Here is a 19,887-nt window from a genome sequence, read left to right as displayed (position 1 = left end):
CCTGCATGGCCTCTTCCTTGATTCTTCTTTTGTGTTTAGGTTGCTTATAGGCTCATTATTTTTCTTAAGTTATGTTCTGATTTTGGGAGATAATTCTGCAGGTTTTTATTTACACTGATATGCTAATGACTTCTTAGATTATGTCATCAGCTGTTATTGTCATCTATAATATCAGATATATTTATCTAGAAGCCTGTTGGATATTTTTGCTTGTTTGTCCAATAGACTCAACATATCTAAAATTAAACTTTATCTCTTTACCACCAAATCTGTTCTTGTTTTTACTTTTTGCAGTCATTATTTTCTCATCCTGGGAGATATCTTAGATTCTTTCTTCTGCTGTACAACTGATCAACCACTTTACACTGTAGTAATTCTGCTTTCTAAGACTTCTTGGTTTTTAGCATTGTCTGTTTCTACTGTCATTTCTGTGGTTCATGGCTTTCTTGTTTCTCACATGGTCTTTTCCTCCTCATTTTTTTTTTTTTTTTTTGACAGGCAGAGTTAGACAGTGAAAGAGAGAGAGAGACAGAGAGAAAGGTCTTCCTATCCATTGGTTCACCCCACAAATGGCCTCTACAGCCAGTGCGCTGCACCGATCTGAAGCCAGGAGCCAGGTGCTTCCTCCTGGTCTCCCATGCGGGTACAGGGCCCAAGCACTTGGGCGATCCTCCACTGCCTTCCCGGGCCACAGCAGAGAGCTGGACTGGAAGAGGAGCAACCGGGACAGAATCTGGTGCCCCAACCGGGACTAGAACCCGGAGTGCCGGCGCTGCAGGTGGAGGATTAGCTTAGTGAGCCATGGCACCAGCCTTCCTCCTCATTATTTTTTTACTTTACTTTTATAACCATTCCCAGAATCCAGCTTCTACTAAGTCACTTACTGTGACATCTATATAATACAATCCAGGGGTTGGTAATGTGGTGCAGTGGTTAAGCCAGTGCTTGGGATGCCTGCATCCCATATTTGAGTGCCTGGGATTGGGTCCCACCTCTGCTTGCTTTATTTATTTATTTATTTTAACAGATAGAGATAGTGAGAGAGAGAGACAGAGAGAAAGGTCTTCCTTTCCGTTGGTTCACCCCCCAGATGACTGCCACGGCCGGAGCTACGCCAATCTGAAGCCATGCTGATCCAAAGCCAGGAGCCGGGTGCTTCCTCCTGGTCTCCCACGTGGGTGCAGGCACCCAAGCACTTGGGCCATCCTCCACTGCCCTCCCGGGCCACTCTGCTTGCTTTATTATTATTATTATTATTATTATTATCTATTTATTTATTTGAGAGGCAGAGTTACAGACAGTGAGAGGAGAGAAGATAGGTCTTCCATCCACTGGTTCACTCCCCAGATGGCCACAATGGCTGGAGCTGGGCTGATCTGAAGCCAGGAGTCAGGAGCTGCTTCTGGGTTTCCCATATAAGCAGGATCCCAAGGGCTTGGGCCATCTTACGCTGCTTTCCCAGGCCATAGCAGAGAGCTGGATTGGAAGAAGAGCAGCAGACTGTTGAAGTATTACCTCCTCAAAATTACCTTCCAGACAGCCCAAGCTGAGCATTTACCCCTTCTTTGCAACTATGGTAATTTGTGTATATATTCCCATACTACCTATAATTAGATGCTTATGTATGTGTCCATGTTTCTAATGCACCTTAAGTTCCTAGAAGGCAGTGGCTGTGTTTCACTTCTCCTTCTGTTTCCATTGCCTAATTAGTAAGATTTAAGCATAATTTAAGATAAGGAAAAACAGGGGCTGGTGCTGTGGTGTAGTAGGCTAAGCCTCCATCTGTAGCACTGGCATCCCATATGGGTGCCAGTTTGTGTCCTGGCTGCTCTGCTTCCAATCCAGCTCTCTGCTATGGCCTGGGAAAGCAGTAGAATGTGGCCCAAAGACTTGGGCCACTGCACCTGTGTGGGAGACCTGGAAAGAGCTCCTGGCTCCTGGGTTTGGATCAGCTCAGCTCCAGCAATTGCAGCCATTTGGGGAATGAACTTACCAATGGAAGACCTTTCTCTCTGTTCCTCACTCTCTGTCTGTAACTCTAATCTTAAAAAAAAAAAAAAAAGGGAAAACAAATGACATTTGTTTTTACGTGACTAGTTGTCAAGTGGTTTCTCTTTTGTTTTGCAAATCTGTGAATACTTTGCCACCTTTTTTTTCAATGATTCATTTTATTTATTTTTTTCCATTTTTTTAACTTTTATTTAGTAAATATAAATTTCTTTTTTTTAACTTTTATTTAATGAATATAAATTTCCAAAGTACAGAATATTGATTACAATGGCTTCCCCCCATAACATCCCTCCAACCCACAACCCTCCCCTTATCCACTCCCTCTCCCCTTCCATTCATATCAAGATTCATTTTCGATTCTCTTTATATACAGAAGATCAGTTGAGCATACATTAAGTAAAAATTTCAACAGTTTGCTCCCACACAGAAACATAAAGTGAAAAATACTGTTTGAGTACTGGTTATAGCATTAGATCTCAATGTACAGCACACTAAGGCCAAAGATCCTACATGAGGAGTAAGTGCACAGTGACTCCTGTTGTTGACTTAACAAATTGACACTCTTGTTTATGGCCTCAGTAATCACCCTAGGCTCTTGTCATGAGTTGCCAAGGCTATGGAAGCCCCCTGAGTTCACTGACTCTGATCATTTTTAGAGAAGGCCATGGTCAAAGTGGAAGTTCTCTCCTCCCTTCAGAGAAAGGTACCTCCTTCTTTGATGACCCATTCTTTCCACTGGGATCTCACTCGTGGAGATCTTTCATTTAGGTTTTTTTTTTCCCCCAGAGTGTCTTGGCTTTCCATGCCTGAAATACTCTCATGGGCATTTCAGCTGGATCCGCATGCCTTAAGGGCTGATTATGAGGCCAGAGTGCTGTTAGGACATTTGCCATTCTATGGGTCTGCTGTGTATGTCACTTCCCATGTTGGATCATTCTCTCCCTTTTTGATTCTATCAGCTAGTATTTGCAGACACTATTCTTGTTTATGTGATCCCTTTGGTTCTTAGTCCTGTCATTACGATCAATTGTGAACAGAAATTGATCACTGGGACTAGTGAGATGGCATTGGTACATGCCACCTCGATGGGATTGAATTCGAATCCCCTGGTATGTTTCTAACTCTACTGTTTGAGGTAAGTCAGCCTGAGCATGTCCCGAATTGCACATCTCTTCCCTCTCTTATTCCCCCTCTTATATTTAACAGCGATCACTTTTTAGTTAAGTTTCAGCACTTAAGAAGACTTGTGTATTGATTACAGTATTCAACCAAAAGTATTAAGTAGAACAAACAAAAAAAATACTAAGAGGGATAACATATTAAGCTGCTCATCAACAGTCAGGGTGAGGGCTGATCAAGTCAGCGTTTCTCATAGTGCTCATTTCACTTTAACAGGTTTCCTTTTTGGTGCTCAGTTAGGTGTCACCTATCAAGGAGAACAAGTGGTATTTGTCCCTTTAGGATTGGCTTATTTCACTCAACATAATGTTTTCCAAATTCCTAACAGGGATCACTTTTCAGTTAAAATTTAAACACCTAAGAATAATTGTGTGTTAATTACAGAGTTCAACCAATGGTACTAGAACAAAAAAAAAATACTAAAATGGATAAAGTATTACATTGTACATCAACCGTCAGGACGAGAGCTGATCAAGTCACTGTTTATCATAGTGTCCATTTGTTCATCATCAATCAATGATTCATTTTATTTATTTGAAAGAATTACAGAGAGATGTAGAGCCAGAGAGAGAGAGAGAGATCAGAGAGGTCTTCCATGTGCTGGTTCACTCCCCAAATGGCTTCAACAGCCAGAGCTGCGCCGATCCAAAGCCAGGAGCCAGGGGCTTCTTCCGGGTCTCCCATGCGGGTGCAGGGGCCCAAGGACTTAGGCCATCTTCTACTGCTTTCCCAGGCCATAGCAGAGACTGGATTGGAAGTGAAGCAGCCAGGTCTTGAACGGCGCCCATATGGGATGCCGGCGCTTCAGGCCAGGGCATTAACCCACCGCACCACAGCGCTGGCCCCATTTGTTGGTTTTGTTGTTGTGTTTCTTGAGTTCTGTATAGATTTATAGGTCCTAGTATTAATCCTTTATCAGATGCACAGACTGCAAATATTTTCTCCATTCTTTTGATTGTTTCTTTACTTTGTTGAGTGTTTCTTTTGCTGTGCAGAAGCTTCTCTGCTTGATGTAATCCCATTTGTCTGTTTTTGCTTTTATTACCTGTGTTTCTGGGGTCTTTTCCAAGAAGTTTTTGCCTGTGCCAATGTTTTGCAGAGTTTACCCAATATTTTTCTCTAGTAATTTGATGGTTTCAAGTCTTAGGTTTAGATCCCTCACCCATTGTGAGTTGATTTTTATATAAGGTATAAAGCAAGAGCCTTGTTTCATAATTCCACACACAGAGATGCAATTTTGCCAGCACCATTTGTTGAAGAGATCATCGTTTGTCCAGGGATTGATTTTTTAGCTCCTTTGTCAAAGACTAGTTGGTTTTAGATGTGTGGATTGATTTCTGGGGTTTCTTTTCTGTTCCATTGGTCTACATGTCTATTGTTGTGCCAGGGACAGGCTATTTTGATTATAACTACCCTGTACTATGTCTTTAAATAACTGGTATTGTAATGCCTCCTGCTTTGTTCTTGTTTTTAAGCTATTCTGGGTCTCTTGTTTCCATGTGAATTTTAGCATCATTTTTTCTAGACTTGAGAATAATGTCCTTGTTATTTTCATTGGGTTCGCATGTCAGTTTACTTACATATTTGAAAGGCAGAGTTATAGATTCAGAGAGAGAAGGAGAGACAAAGAAAAAGGTCTTCATTTGCTGGTTCACACCCCAAATGGCTGTGATGGCCAGGGCTGGGCCAGGCTGAAGCCAGGAGTTTCATTTGGGTCTCCCATTGGGTGACAGGGGCCCAAAGACTTGGGCAGTTTTCTGCTTTCTCAGGTGCATTAGCAGGGAGGTAGATTGGAAGTGGAGCAGCCCAGACTCAAACCAGTGCCCATATGGAATGGCGGCAGTGCAAGGGGCTCTTAACACACTGCAGCACAGCACTGACTCTGTCAAGTGATATTTGTACACTGCTAGTGCAGATCATTTCTGGGAGAACCTCAGGGATTAGGTTGGATTTGAATTATTTTTTAAAATATAGTAGCTATAATGAAATCTGCATATTGATTACTTATATGTCAGTCACCCTGTTTGGTGTTTGTTCTGTATTTAACATAATGCCCTTTTAAGGTAGACACTTTTTCTTTTTTTTCTTTTTTTTTTCTTTTTTTTATTTTTTGACAGACAGAGTGGACAGTGAGAGAGAGAGAGAGAGAAAGGTCTTCCTTTCCGTTGGTTCACCCTCCAATGGCCGCTGCGGCCGGCGCGCTGCGGCCGGTGCACCGCGCTGATCCGATGGCAGGAGCTAGGTACTTATCCTGGTCTCCCATGGGGTGCAGGGCCCAAGCACTTGGGCCATCCTCCACTGCCCTCCCAGGCCACAGCAGAGAGCTGGCCTGGAAGAGGGGCAACCGGGACAGAATCCGGCACCCCAACTGGGACTAGAACCTGGTGTGCCAGTGCCGCAAGGCAGAGGATTAGCCTAGTGATTCGCGGCGCCAGCCCAGTAGACACTTTTTCTAACCAGCAGTAAAAGAATTGAAGACCAGAGAAGTTAACTAAATTACTTAAGGTCACAGATCTAATAGTGGCAGAGCCAGAAGTTTTAAAACTCCTTGTGTTTCAGTAGGTCTATAACATTAGAAAAGCATTATAGAAAAAGGAATTTAGAAGAAATATATGGAAGTGAGCTTTTGGCCTAGTGATATGATGCCTTTGTCTCATTTCAGAGTACCTGAGTTCAAGCCCCAGCTGTTGCTCTTGATTCCAGCTTCCTGCTGTTGCAGACCCTAGGAGGCAGCAGTGATTGCTCAAGTAATTGGGTCCCTGCCACCTAGGTGGGAGATCTAGATTGAATTTCGGACTCTTGGCTTAGGTTCTTGCCCAACTCTAGCCATTGCAAACATTTAGGGAGTGAGCTAGTAGATGAGCTCTTTCTGTCCCTATCTCTTGACTATATATATATATATATATATGTATATATATATACACACACACACATATATATGCATATACATATATGCAGATGTAGATGAGCACAAGATAGGTTAAGGAATGGTAATAAACTTCTTCGTTTGGAACAAAAGATGACAGAAATATAGTGAAAGATGAAATTGCCAAATACAGATTGAAAGCAAATTGTATATCATCCTCAGTATTGGACTGGAAACTGAGACTTGACCTCTGTAGGCTGTAAGGTTTCATTGGAAATTTGGAAGACAGAGTAACATAATCAGAGAAATCCTGTGGGTGTGCAGAGCACTTTGATGGGGAGAAGGACTCTAGGAATGGGAAGTAGTTAGAATGAAAGGAAGCTAAATTGGCTGGTTAGTGGAACTGGAATTCCTGGGAGCAGTTACATTAAAGTTATCAGAACGCAGGGGTGGGGAATATCTGCCACATATAAGGCCGACAAGATTATTTGGTCTTACCTTGCCAAGGCAATGTCAAGTGGAACTCAAATTTCAGTAAATCTATCGCAGGCTAATTTTTAAGTTGATCATTTTATATGGCTTGTGAATGATGTTATAAATATCTAAATTGCTCTTGGCAGAAAAAAAGTTCCCCACTCCTGTTAATCAGTATGAGTATGAGACTAATAAATATCATTTGCAATGGATATTAAGGAGATAAAAATACTTATTTTTATCTTTATTCTATTTTTTAAAAAGTGTTTATTTGAAAGGCAAGCAGAGTGATTGAGAGAGTGAGAAACAGAGAAATCAATCTCCCATCCTCTAGCTGATTCCTCACACTCCCAGAATAGTCAGAGCTGGGAACCTGAAGCCAGGAGCCAGGAACTACATTGGGTCTGCCATGCGGGTGGCAGGGACCCAAGTACTTGCTTTCATCTATCACTGCTGCCTACCAGGGTGCACAAAGCAGGAAGCTGGAGTCAGAAGAGGAGCCAAGACTTGCACCGCAGGCCTTCCTTTATGGGATGTGGGCATTTCAAGCAGTGTCTTAACCAGCACGTGCAATGCCTGCCCTGAAAGAGTTAATTTTAAATAATGATTTTTTTTTAAATAGAAATAAAGGCTTCGAAAGGTATGTTTCTTTTGGAGGATGATGAAGAAATTTAGGTCACATTGCTTTTGAGGAAATAATCTTCAGAATTGCAGCAATTGAAATCTTGGACTTGAGTTCAGAAGAGGTATCAAAACTGCTGGGAATCAACTTTCCAAGCTAGAGTGAATTAGTATAAGCTATTAAAATTTAATTAAAGTTAAATAGAATTTAAATTTTAGTTCTCAGTCATATTACAAGTGCTTAATAGCCACACATGTATAGTGGCTACGCTGTTATTCAGCAAAGTACAGAGCATTTCTATCTTCTGAGAAAGAAAGTCTGTTGAGTAGTGCAGGTTAAAAGATCGGGAGGGGAGAACCAAGGAAAAGAGCAGGTAATTTCAAGAGGCAAGGAATGAGTAGTTAATATCAGTCCCACAATGAAGGTAAGCTGAATAGGAAATAAACAATTTCATCATTAAAAGTTATTTAACACATTGATGGAGATGTCTTTATAGCCATGAAAAGTACAGTTTGTTGTTTTTTTTTTTTTTTTTTACAGGCAGAGTAGACAGTGAGAGAGAGAGAAAGGTCTTCCTTTTACCATTGGTTCACCCTCCAATGGTCGCTGTGGCCAGCATGCCGTGCTGATCCAAAGCCAGGAACCAGGTGCCTCTCCTGGTCTCCCATGTGGGTGCAGGGCCCAAGCACTTGGGCCATCCTCCACTGCACTCCCGGGCCACAGCAGAGAGCTGGCCTGGAAGAGGGGCAACCAGGACAGAATCTGGCGCCCCGACCGGGACTAGAACCCAGGGTTTCGGCGCCGCAAGGCAGAGGATTAGCCTAGTGAGCCGCAGCACCAGCCAGAAAAGTACAGTTTAAGAAGGAAAAGTGGCTTTAAAAAGTCCAGCATTGGGCCTATATTGAGGCACAGCAGGTTAAGCCTCTGCTTGCAATGCCAGCATCCCATATCAGAGAAATAGTTCAAGTCCTGGCTGCTCTGCTTCTGAGTCAGCTTCCTGCTGATGTGCCTGGGAAAGCAGTGGGAGATGGCCAGAGTACTTTGGCCTCTGCCGTCCATATAGGAAACTTGGATAAGGTTCCTGCCTCCTGGCTTCAGGCTGACTCAGCTGTTGCTGTGGTGGCCATTTGGGGAAATGAATCAGCAGATAAAGATCTTTCTCTTTCTGGCTCCCCTCCTCTCTCTGTCACTCTGCCTTTCAAATAAATAAATCTTTAACAAATTTGAATAAAATTTTAATCTTTATATTTTAATAAATCTTTAAAATAAAAAGTCAATCTAGTGGAGCTGGTGTGGTACAGCAGTGTAAGCCACTGCTTGTAATGTCCATAATTCCATAGTAGAGTACAAGTTCAAATCATGGCTACTCCACTTCCAATCCAGCTTCCTGCTAATGAACTGGGAGGCACCAAATGATGATCCAAGTTCTGGAGTCCCTGCTACCCACATGGGAGACCCGAATTTCATTCCTGGCTCTTGCTTTGGCCTGGCCCAACTTTGGCTGTTGCAGGTATTTGGAAATGATCAAGAGTATGGAAGTTAGGTCTGTCTGTTATCTTTCTCTGTTTCTCCTTCTCTCTGTCACTTTGCCTTTCAAACAAATCTTTTTTTTTTTTTTTTTTAGATTTATTTATTTATTTGAAAATCAGAGTTACACAGAGAGAGGAGAGGCAGAAAGAGAGACAGAGGTCGTCCATCCGCTAGTTCACTCCCCAGTTGGCCGCAATGGCTGGAGCTACGTTGATCTGAGGAGCTGTGCCAATCTGAAGCCAGGAACCAGGAGCTTCTTCCAGGTTTCTCACGCGGGTGCAGGGTCCCAAGGACTTGGGCCATCTTCTACTGCTTTCCTAGGCCATAGCAGAGAGCTGGATCAGAAGTGGAGCAGCTGGGACTCGAACCAGCACCCATATGGGAAGCTAGCACTCCAGGCAGCAGCTTTACCTGCTACACCCAACAGCAGCCCCCAACAAATAAATCCTAAAATAAAAAAAGTCCAGCTAGTCTTAAAAAAAAGTCCAGCTAGTAGAAGATGAAACAGAGGAGTGAGGCATCAGATGTGAAAGAACATTTGACAATAATTAGGAAGTATTAGTTGATTATGTCAGAGTCATTGACATTTAAGCCATGATGACCAGGAAATCTTTTCCAACACACTTCTTACTGTAGTTTTCCTTTATTTTCTGGTGGATTATCTCTCACTGGCATTGTTTGAGATTTACCTACCAACAGCTTTCCTTAATTATACTTGATTTAACACCTGTCTTTCTAATTAATCCCTGCTTCTGCTGAGACATCAGAGAAAATCTAAGATTCTCATCCTTTCATCTACCTCTGTGTGAAATGGAGGTCTTGGGGCTGGTGCTATGGCATAGTGGGTAAAGCTGCTGCCTGTAGTGCCAGTATCCCCTATGGTCACCGGTTTGAGTCCTGGCTGTTCTGCTTCCAATCCAGCTCTCTGCTATGGCCTGGGAAAGCAGTAGAAGATATACCCGTGTTGGAGACCTGGAAAAAGCTCCAGGCTCTTGGCTTTGGATCAGCACAGCTCCCACCACCATGGCCATCTGGGGAGTAAACCAGCATTGGAAGACTTTCTCTCTCTCTCTCTGCCTCTGGCTTCCTGTAACTCTGCCTCTCAAATGAATAATTTGAAAATAATTTTAAAAATGAAATGGAGGTCTTTAAAGAACTTACACTTTAAAGAATTATTTTAAAATAATAGATTGGTTTCTGTAAGTGATGGAATTTATGATATTTATCATCCCTTAGGGTATTTTTTTAAATTATAGGCTGTAATAGTAATATATTCTCATTGTGGGGAAAAGAGCAAATGATTGAAAGCTTGTTTTTTTTTTTTTTTTTTTTTCAAAAGGTCTCCTAGACAATCCCCAAGATGGATAGTGAATGCATTTTTGTATTAAGTTGTACAAGTGAGCTCTTAATATGCCCTTCAGAAAGTATTATAGGGCTTAATCTTGAATATTTTTATTTTTATTCAGTGGCCCTCAGATTCTCAAGAACTTGATTCTAAGGAACTTTCAGCTGGCTCTCAGTTTGTAGGTCTCATGGCAGTTCTCACAGCATGTTTTTCAAGTGGCTTTGCTGGTGTTTATTTTGAGAAAATCTTAAAAGAAACAAAACAATCAGTATGGATAAGAAACATTCAGCTTGGTAAGTTGTGAATATTTTCTAATATTTTTACATCAATTATCTTGTTAAATTTAAAGATTATTTTAAAATAAGTAAGCTTGCCTAAAATCTTTTTATCCAAATACCTGGCAGTGGTTTTCCCTTTTTTAAAAAGTATATTTAAATGAATGATTTTTTACTCAAGAATATGGAATTTTAGTGGTAGGCATTTGGCCTAGTCATTAAGATATTAGTTAAGTTAAGACATCTGTGTACTTTATCTGAGTACCGAGATTCAATGCTTGTCTTCTGTTCTTGACTCCAGCTTCCTGCTGGTGCAAACCCTGAGAGGAGCAGTAATGGCTCAAATGACTGATTTTCTGCCACTCACAAGGCAGTCCTGGATTGACTTCTCACCTACCCCTTTGGCGTAGTCCAGCCCTGGCCATTGTGGGCATATGGGGAGTGAACCAGTGTGTAGAAGCTCTCCTTGTCTTTCTGTCTGTCCCTGCCTCTGTCTCTGCTTCTCAAAAAACAAACAAAAAAAGAATATGGAATTTTAGGTCTATGATATGGGGTATATAGTTTCTTTCAATCCTTACATTTTGGAGCCCAAGTAACTTTATCCTTGGTTGCCACTACTTTCCTAATATAAAATGTATAATGTATAATTCCAGAAAATTTTCGGCAGCTCATACAAATCTTGAATTTCTTTTCTATTTACATATTAGTAATATCTGACATTTACTAGTGCTTACGTCATGTATAAGCAAAGCGCTTTATTCTAAATACTTTACATGTATTATCTCATTCAGTTCTCATAGCAACATAGAAGGTAGGTCCTACCATTGAAGACTACATTTTGAAGATAAGCTAAGTGAAGAAGAGAAAGCTTAAGTAACTTCTTTAAGGTCACTTAGGAAGAGAGATAAAATCAGTATTTGTATAAAATGTATACATTATACATTTGAATAAAATGTATGCATTTTATTTCTAGAAAAGGAAATTGATATACTTAAATGGAGGAAGTTTGAAATGATTTTTTTTTTTTGACAGGCAAAGTTAGACAGTGAGAGAGAGAGACAGAGAGAAAGGTCTTCTTTTTTCCATTGGTTCACCCGCCAAGTGGCCGCCACAGCTGGCGCGTTGCGGCTGGCTCACCACGCTGATCCGAAGCCAGGAGCCAGGTGCTTCCTCCTGGTCTCCCATGCGGATGCGGGGCCCAAGGACCTGGGCCATCCTCCACTGCACTCCTGGGCCACAGCAGAGAGTTGGACTGGAAGAGGAGCAACTGGGACAGAATCCGGCACCCCAAGTGGGAATAGAAACCCGGGGTGCCGGTATCGCAGGTGGAGGATTAGCCTAGTGAGCCATGGCGCCAGCCCTGATTAATTTTTTGTTTGTTTGTTTTAAAATCTTTTTAATTCAAAGTGTTATGTTTTAGCTTGTAAATATTTCAGCAGGTTTCTAATTTAAGGTAAATAAAAGAACAACAAATCCCACATATTAAAGAACTACATTTGAACAAATATTCAAACTATTTATGGTATTGTAGCATTTAAATCCTCATAAGGACTTCTAGCATTTAGTATTCTGGTACATATTTATTTGGATGATGCTATACTATATAAAACTGGCCATGTGAGAAGAACTAATTGCAAATCAACATATTCTGTTTTAGCCTCTGTCTTTTTGACTTTGGTGCTTCTCTTTGCTTAAGTTTTTTTTTTTTTTTATTTAAAGATTTATTTATTTATTTGAAAGTCAGAGTTATACAGAGAGAGAAGGAGAGGCAGCGAGGCAGAGAGAGAGAGAGAGAGAGAGAGAGAGAGAGAGAGGTCTTCCATCCGTTGGTTCTCTACCCAATTTGCTGTAATGGCCGGAGCTGTGCTGCTCTGTGGAGCTGCACTGATCCGAAGCTAGGAGCCGGGAGCTTCTTCCGGGTCTCCCACGTGGGTGCAGGGGCCCATGGACTTGGCCATCTTCTACTGCTTGCCACCTCCCAAACTGAGTTCTAAGCTCCTGGCTTCAGCCTGGCCTAGCCCTGAATGTTGAGGTATTTGGGAAGTGAACCAGTGAATGGATGATGTCTCTTTCTCTCTCTCTCTTTCTCTCTCTTTCTTCTTGTCAAATATAAATAAATAAGCTTATACCTGAACCTTCATTTCATCAGGTCGGATTTAAGTTTCTCTGCAAAAATTGTAGAAATTTATTGAGTTCCTTTCCCTTAAGAACATTCAAGGTAATTATTTTAAAAGCAAAATTTAATTAGCTTATTTTTGTTTCATTTGTATAGAAAGTGCACAAGCTTTGCAAGCATTAAGCAGTATCATTAACCATTTCAGACAGAATCTATATATATAGCAGATTGTTAAGAGCACTTTTTTTTTAAGATTTATTTTATTTATTTGAAAGACGGAGTTACAGAGAAAGATACAGAGAGATAGGTCTTCCATCCCCTGGTTCACTCCCCAAATGGCCACAACGGCTGGAGCTATGCCGATCCGAAGCCAGGATCCAGGAGCTTCTTCCGGGTCTCCCACGTGGGTGCAAGAGCCCAAGGACCTGGGCCGTCTTCTACTGCTTTCCCAGGCCATAGCAGAGAGCTGGATCGTAAGTGGAGCAGCCGGGACTAGAACCAGCGCCCATATGGGATGCCAGCGCTTCAGGCCAGGGCTTAAATCCATTGTGTCACAGCGCCGGCCCCAGAACACTTGTTTTTTGTTTTTTGTTGTTGTTTTTTTTTTTTTTTTCTTTTTTTTTTTTCTTTTTTTTTTTTGACAGGCAGAGTGGACAGTGAGAGAGACACAGAGAGAAAGGTCTTCCTTTCCGTTGGTTCACCCTCCAATGGCCGCTGCGGCCGGTGCACCGCGCTGATCTGAAGCTGGGAGCCAGGTGCTTCTCCTGGTCTCCCAAGAGGGTGCAGGGCCCAAGCACTTGAGCCATTCTCCACTGCACTCCTGGGCCACAGCAGAGAGCTGGCCTGGAAGAGGGGCAACTGGGACAGAATCCAGCGCCCCAACTGGGACTAGAACCCGGTGTGCTGGCGCCACAAGGCAGAGGATTAGCCTGTTGAGCTGTGGCGCCGGCCTACATTTGTTTTTAAAGTCAGACTATTCAAATACTGATTTCATCTCTCTTCCTAAGTGACCTTAAAGAAGTTACTTAAGCTTTCTCTTCTTCACCTAGCTTATCTTCAAAATGTAGTCTTCAATGGTAGGACCTACCTTCTATGTTACTATGAGAATTAAATGAGATAATACATGTAAAGTATTTAGAATAAAGTGCTTTGCATATATGTGACATAAGCACTAGTAAATATCAGATATTACTAATATGTAAATAGAAAAGAAAGAAATTCAAGATTTGTATGAGCTGCCGAAAATTTTTTTGGAATTATAAAAATGGAAGATAAGTCGGAATTCATTATTATATGGTGCTTCATGGATCTCTTACTCTTTGTTTTGATCTCATAAGCACAATGCTAATAGAAAAAAAGAGTAAGGTATCTGAGAGTTTTGAAAGGATACTTAAATAAATTATGGACAAGTCCAAATTACCACAAAAAAGTTAAAACAGTGTTTTAGCATTTTTCAAACATCAATTTATCAAGATAAGCAAATCGATGAGAGCCAATGTTTGCCAGAGAATAGAGACGTAGGAACTCTATTACCTGTGATTGCTAGGAGTATAGATTGCCATAATATTGTTGGATCTCAATTTGCAAATGTTTATAAAAATATTGAATAAATGTAGGTTTTGATGCAAAAATTCCACATATGAATGAGAAATTATCCTAAAAAAATAACAAAGATAGATGTTCAGGGTTACTCATTTCAGTGCTGATTGCAATTGTGACAAATAGAAGAAAAAACTTAAGAGGACTAGTTAATAAATTATCAATATGATTAAATAGTGAAGTGGACTCCAGAACTACTCTACTCACATCTTGAGTTCATTATTTGCCAGCAGTATGAGCTCAGATAAGTTATTTAATTTTTCTGTCCTTCAGTTTCTTCATCTATAAGATGGGCATACAAGTATGACCTTATAGGGTTATAGTGAATTAACATATATAAAGCACTTAAAAAAATTCTTGACATATATGTTATGTATTTAATATTATCATCCAGACAATGGAATATTTTTAAACTCTTAGATTTCAGTAGATCTGTACATACTGACACATATGGATTGTATATATCCTTATGTATCAGATATGTTTCTTAGTAATTATGAAGTGTTACTTTTTAAATATTTGTGTGTGAGAGAGAAGTGGAAAAAGGGACAGAGCTTGGTGCTGGCACTGTGGTATAGTGGGTAGAGCCACCACCTGCAGTGCTGACATCCCATATGGGCACCAGTTTGAGTTCCAGCTGCTCTACTTCCAATCCAGCTCTCTGCTATGGCCTGGGAAAGCGGTGAAAGATGGCCCAAGTCCTTGGGCCTCTGAACCCACGTAGGAGACCCGGAAGAAGCTCCTGGCTTCAGATTGGTGCAGCTCTGGCCACTGGGGAGTGAACCAGGAGAATGAAGACCTCTCTCTCTCTCTCTGTCTCTCTCTGCCTCTCCTTCTCTCTGTGTGTAACTCTGACTTTCAAATAAATAAATAAATCTTTTAAATGAAAAAAGGAAATGAGACAGAGCTCCCATGCAGTGGTTCACTCCCCAAATGCCTGCAATGGCCAGAGCTGAAACTGGGAGCTCAGAACTCAATCCAGGTCTCCTCTATAGGTGACACGGACCCAACCTTTTGTGCTATCTCCTGCTGCTTCCCAGTGTTTGCATTAGTAGGAATCTGGAATTGGAAGCACAGATGTGACTTGAACCTAAGGCCTCCAATTTGGAATGTGGGCATTTTAACTACTAAGTGAAATGCTTTCCCCAAGTATTATTTTTCTGAATGAAAAAAATTAGGGTGGGCCTTGTGGTGTAGTGTGTTAAAGCACTTCTTGGAATGCTGGCATCCCATATTGGAGTTTGTGGAATCCAGTCCCACCTCTACTTCTAATTCAGCTTCCTGCTTGTGTGCCCAGGAAGTAAGACATAATGGCCTAAGTGCTTGGGTTCCTGCCAGGTCCCTGGCTCCTGGTTTGGACCTAACCCATCCCTAGCTATTATGGGCATTTGGAGGGTAAACCAGCAGATGGAAGATCTCTCTCCTTCTATCTCTTTCTTTATCACTTTGCCTTTAAAATAAACAAGACTTTTTTAAAAATGTGATACATTCAGGGGTGATTTATAACTACATTTCAAAATTACTTTTATATTCAAAAGTAGACACATTTAAAAGATGGAGGTGATGTGAAGAAAATTTTAGGAGTGGGCATTGTAGAAGAGCAGGATAAGCCACTAATGTAAGGACTCATACATTCCACATCCAGTCAGTTTGAGTCCCAGCTCCTCTGTTTCCGATCCAGCTTCCTGCTATTGTGCCTGAGAAGGCAGCTGATGATGATAGCCCAGACACTTGAGTGCTTGCCACCCGTGTGGGAGGCATGGAGTTCCTGGTTCCTGGCTTCAGTCTGGCCTGGTCTTAGCTGTTGTGAGCCTTTGAGGGAGTAAATAATAAAATAATTCTTTAGAAAAAGGAAATTTTAGAGCATTTTTATATCTTTTATAAATTCCTTTCCATTATGAAATACATTGACTAGTTATTGCTTTTTTGTTTTGTTTTTTAAAGAATTATTTTATTTAAAAGAGATACAGAGAAGATAGAGCCAGTTCACTCCCCAAATGACCGCAACGGCCTGAGCTGAGCTGAACTGAGCTGATCTGAAGCCAGGAGCCAGAAGCTTCTTCCAGGTCTCCCACATGGGTGCAGGGGCCCAAGATTTGGGCCATCCTCTACTGCTTTCCCAGGCCACAGCAGAGAGCTGGATTGGAAGTTGAGCAGCCAGGACTCAAACCGGCACCCATATGAGATGCTGGCACTGCAGGCTGGGGGTTTAACCTACTGCGCCACAGCGCCGGCCCCTAGTTACTGCTTTTTGAAAAACTTGTTTCACACATCTACTTTTTTGATTGTATATATTCTGAAGATTACCCATAAATATTGTCCCCAGTAGCATCCATTTGTTTAATTTGTAGCCTAACAGTGCTCTTGAAAATCTCTTAGATCCAGCAGTCATGTGATAGGCTGTATTATAGAGATCAAGAATCCATATATGAACTAGGCATAGTTCCTTCTCTTACTGAATTGACATTTCCTAACATTTCGAGTTCAGTAACACAAATCCTCATGTTGATTATGACTGATTTTTAGCCCTGAGTTTTAAAAAGTTGTATTCATTTATTTGAAAGAATGACGGAGACAGAAGGAGAAACAGAGAGAGAGAGAATCTTCTATCTGCTGTTTTACTACCTAAATTCCCACAACCAGTGGGGCTCATCAAGCTGAAGCCAGGAGCCAGGAAACTCCATCTAGGTTTCCTACATGGGTAGCAGGAATTCAGTATGTGAGTCATTATCTGCTGCCTCCCAGGAGCATTAGCAGAAAACTGGATCAAAAGCAGAAGTGGGAGTCAAACCAGGAACTCCAGTATGGGATGCAGTATCCCAAGTGGCAGTTTAACCTGCTGTGCAACAATACCTACCCAAACCTTGTTTTAAAAAACTAGAAATAAAAAGATTTATCTTTTGTGGACTTGCTATAAAGTTAACTGAAAATAGATTTTTGTAAAAAAAAATAATAATAATAAGTACAGGAATAGGGGACGGAGAAGGAAGAAGCCTGGGAGCATGGGCATGAGGGAGAGTAGGGTGGAAAATATCACTGTGTTCCTGAATCTGTATATATAAAATACATGAAATTTGTGTACCTTTTATAATATTAAAAAATATTTATGAGAGCCAGTTGTGGAATAGCTGGTTCATCCTCCACCCACAACGCCTTCATCCCATATGGGTGCTGGTTTAAGACCCAGTTGCGGGCTGGCGCCGTGGCTCACTAAGCTAATCCTCCACCTAGCGGGGCTGGCACACCGGGTTCTAGTCCCGGTCGGGGCGCCGGATTCTGTCCCGGTTGCCCCTCTTCCAGGCCAGCTCTCTGCTGTGGCCAGGGAGTGCAGTGGAGGATGGCCCAAGTGCTTGGGCCCTGCACCCCATGGGAGACCAGGAGAAGCACCTGGCTCCTGGCTTTGGATCAGCGCGGTGCACCGGCCGCAGCACGCCAGCCGTGGCGGCCATTGGAGGGTGAACCAACGGCAAAAAGAAGACCTTTCTCTCTGTCTCTCTCTCTCTCACTGTCCACTCTGCCTGTCAAAAAAAAAAAGAAAGAAAGAAAGAAAGACCCAGTTGCTCCATGCTAATGCACGTGGGAAAGCAGTGGAAGATGGCCTGAGTGCTTGGGCCCCTGCATCCATGTGGAAGACCCTGAAAAGGCTCTGGGCTCTTAACTTTGGCCTGGCCCAGCCCTGGCCGTTGCAGCCATTTGGGAGTGAACTAGCAGATGGAAGATTGATCTCTCTCTCTCTCTCTCTACCCCTCCTCAGCCTCTCCCCCCCTCCCTCCTTCCCTCTCCTCTCTCAGTAATTCTGCCTTTCAAATAAATTTAAAAAAAAAAACACCTTTTTTATATAAAAAAAGGTTTATGTATTTATTTGAAAGGCACAGCATCAGAGAGCAGTGGGGAAAAAAGAGGGGGTGAGTGAGGAGAGAGAGGGAGAGACATTTTCCATTCTCTGGTTTACTCCCCAAGTGGTCACAATAGCCAGCGATAGGCCAGGCTGAAGCAAGGAACCAGGAACTCCATCTGGGTTTCACATGTGAGGGGCGGAGGCCCAAGTACTTGTGCTATCTTCTGCTGCTTTACCAGGTACTTTGGTAGAAAGCTGAATCAGAAGCAGAACAGTCAGGGTTTGAATTGGCACTCTGATATGGGATACCATTGTTGCAAGCAGTGGTTTAACCTGCTGTGCCACAATGCTGGCCCCTAATGCTGTTGGTTTTTTTTTTTTTTTTTAAGATTTGTTTTGTTTATCTGAAAGCCTGAATTACAGAGAGAGAGAGAGAGAGAGAGAGAGAGAGAGAGAGAGAGAGAGAGAGAGAAAGATCGATCTTCTATCTACTGGTTAATTCTCCAAATGGCCACCAATGGTTGGGCTTGGACCAGGCAGAAGCCAGGAGCTTAAGACTTCATCTGGATCTCTCATGTGGGTGGCTGGGGTCCAAGTACTTGAGCCATCTTCCATTGCTTTCCCAGATGCATTAGAAGAGAGCTGGATGAGAACTGGAGCAGTTGGGACTCAATCAGCACTCAAATGGAATGCTGGTTTTGTAGGTAGCAGCTTAATGCACTGTACCACACCAGCCCATAGCCCATAGCCCTGCTTTTTTGGATAATTGTTGTTCTTTCAAAAGTTGTTTATTTTTTTAATGTTCAGAGGATGACATTTTACTTTCTCTGCATTTTTAAGGATTTATTTATTTGAAAGGCAGATACATATTTAGAGAGGGAGAAGCAGAAAGGGAGAGAAAGAAAGCTTCTGTCTGCTGGTTCACTCTCCATGTTGCTAAAACAAAGCCAGGAACCAGGATCTTTATCTGGGTCCCACTTGGGTGGCAGGGGCTCAAGCAGTTGGACCATCTTCCTCTGCTTTCCCATGTGCATTAGCAGGGATCTGGACCAGAAGTGGAGCAGCTGGGACTGAAACCAGCACTCATTTGGTATGCTGACATCACACTCAAAAATTCTTAAGAAAAAGTTCTGTCTCATACCTGAATTTTTCTATCTGCAAAATTGAAAATCTAGACCTAGCAAAAGGAAAATACAAAATACAATGATGCAATCCAAAAGTAGTATATTGCAAATATTTGAGTGAGACAAACATCTAATCATGTAATTTATGCATATTATTTTAGTGCTCCAAAGTTGATAATCTTTGTTTTTTAAATATTCTTTGGTTTGAAGTCATAGTGTAGTCCTAAGTTTAGTGTTATCTTTATTTGAATAAACCAAATAAGAATTTAAAAAGTAGTCAAATTTTATCAAAAAAATCATTATTAAAATTAATTGGAATGTCAACAGAAAAATACCTTTTCAGAAAAACTAAGTGACATGTGATGTAGATTAGATTTTATTTCTCTTTAGGTTTCTTTGGGAGTATATTTGGATTAATGGCTGTGTACATTTATGACGGAGAATTGGTATCCAAGAATGGATTTTTTCAGGGATATAACCAATTGACCTGGATAGTTGTTGCTCTTCAGGTAAAGCACTATAAGTCCTTTTTTGAATTCTAATAAATGTTATTTTAACATAGAAAATCAAAGTAGCTATGGATTTACTGATTGAAGGGGAAAGGGTTCCTGCTGTTAGTAGGCTTATTGTATTTATTTTATACAGGAAAGGTAAAATAGAATTGATCTTAGCCCTAATGAAAACCTAATTTTGAAAACAAATCATAGGCCGGCGCCGCGGCTCACTAGGCTAATCCTCCGCCTTGTGGCGCTGGCACACCGGGTTCTAGTCCCGGTCAGGGCGCCGGATTCTGTCCCGGTTGCCCCTCTTCCAGGCCAGCTCTCTGCTGTGGCCAGGGAGTACAGTGGAGGATGGCCCAAGTGCTTGGGCCCTGCACCCATGGGAGACCAGGAGAAGCACCTGGCTCCT

The 19,887-nt window shown here is 41.8% G+C and overlaps 1 protein-coding gene across 3 annotated transcripts in view; it reads left to right on the top strand.

The window, feature by feature from the left end:
* The window catches only part of SLC35A3 (solute carrier family 35 member A3), a 73,131-nt gene that overhangs the window by 32,264 nt on the left and 20,980 nt on the right, over positions 1–19,887 (top strand). For all 3 annotated transcript variants that reach the window (XM_008264828.4, XM_002715839.5, XM_070077990.1), the window contains 2 exons: positions 10,148–10,319; positions 19,369–19,487. In XM_008264828.4, coding sequence (XP_008263050.1) covers positions 10,148–10,319; positions 19,369–19,487 — 291 coding nt within the window. The remainder of the gene's footprint in view (positions 1–10,147; positions 10,320–19,368; positions 19,488–19,887) is intronic.

This window comes from Oryctolagus cuniculus, chromosome 7, assembly GCF_964237555.1.
Source record: "Oryctolagus cuniculus chromosome 7, mOryCun1.1, whole genome shotgun sequence".
In the NCBI taxonomy this organism is placed as follows: Eukaryota; Metazoa; Chordata; class Mammalia; order Lagomorpha; family Leporidae; genus Oryctolagus; species Oryctolagus cuniculus.
The sequence above is the reverse complement of the archived record's forward strand: the minus strand, read 5'-3'. Positions and strand labels throughout refer to the sequence as shown.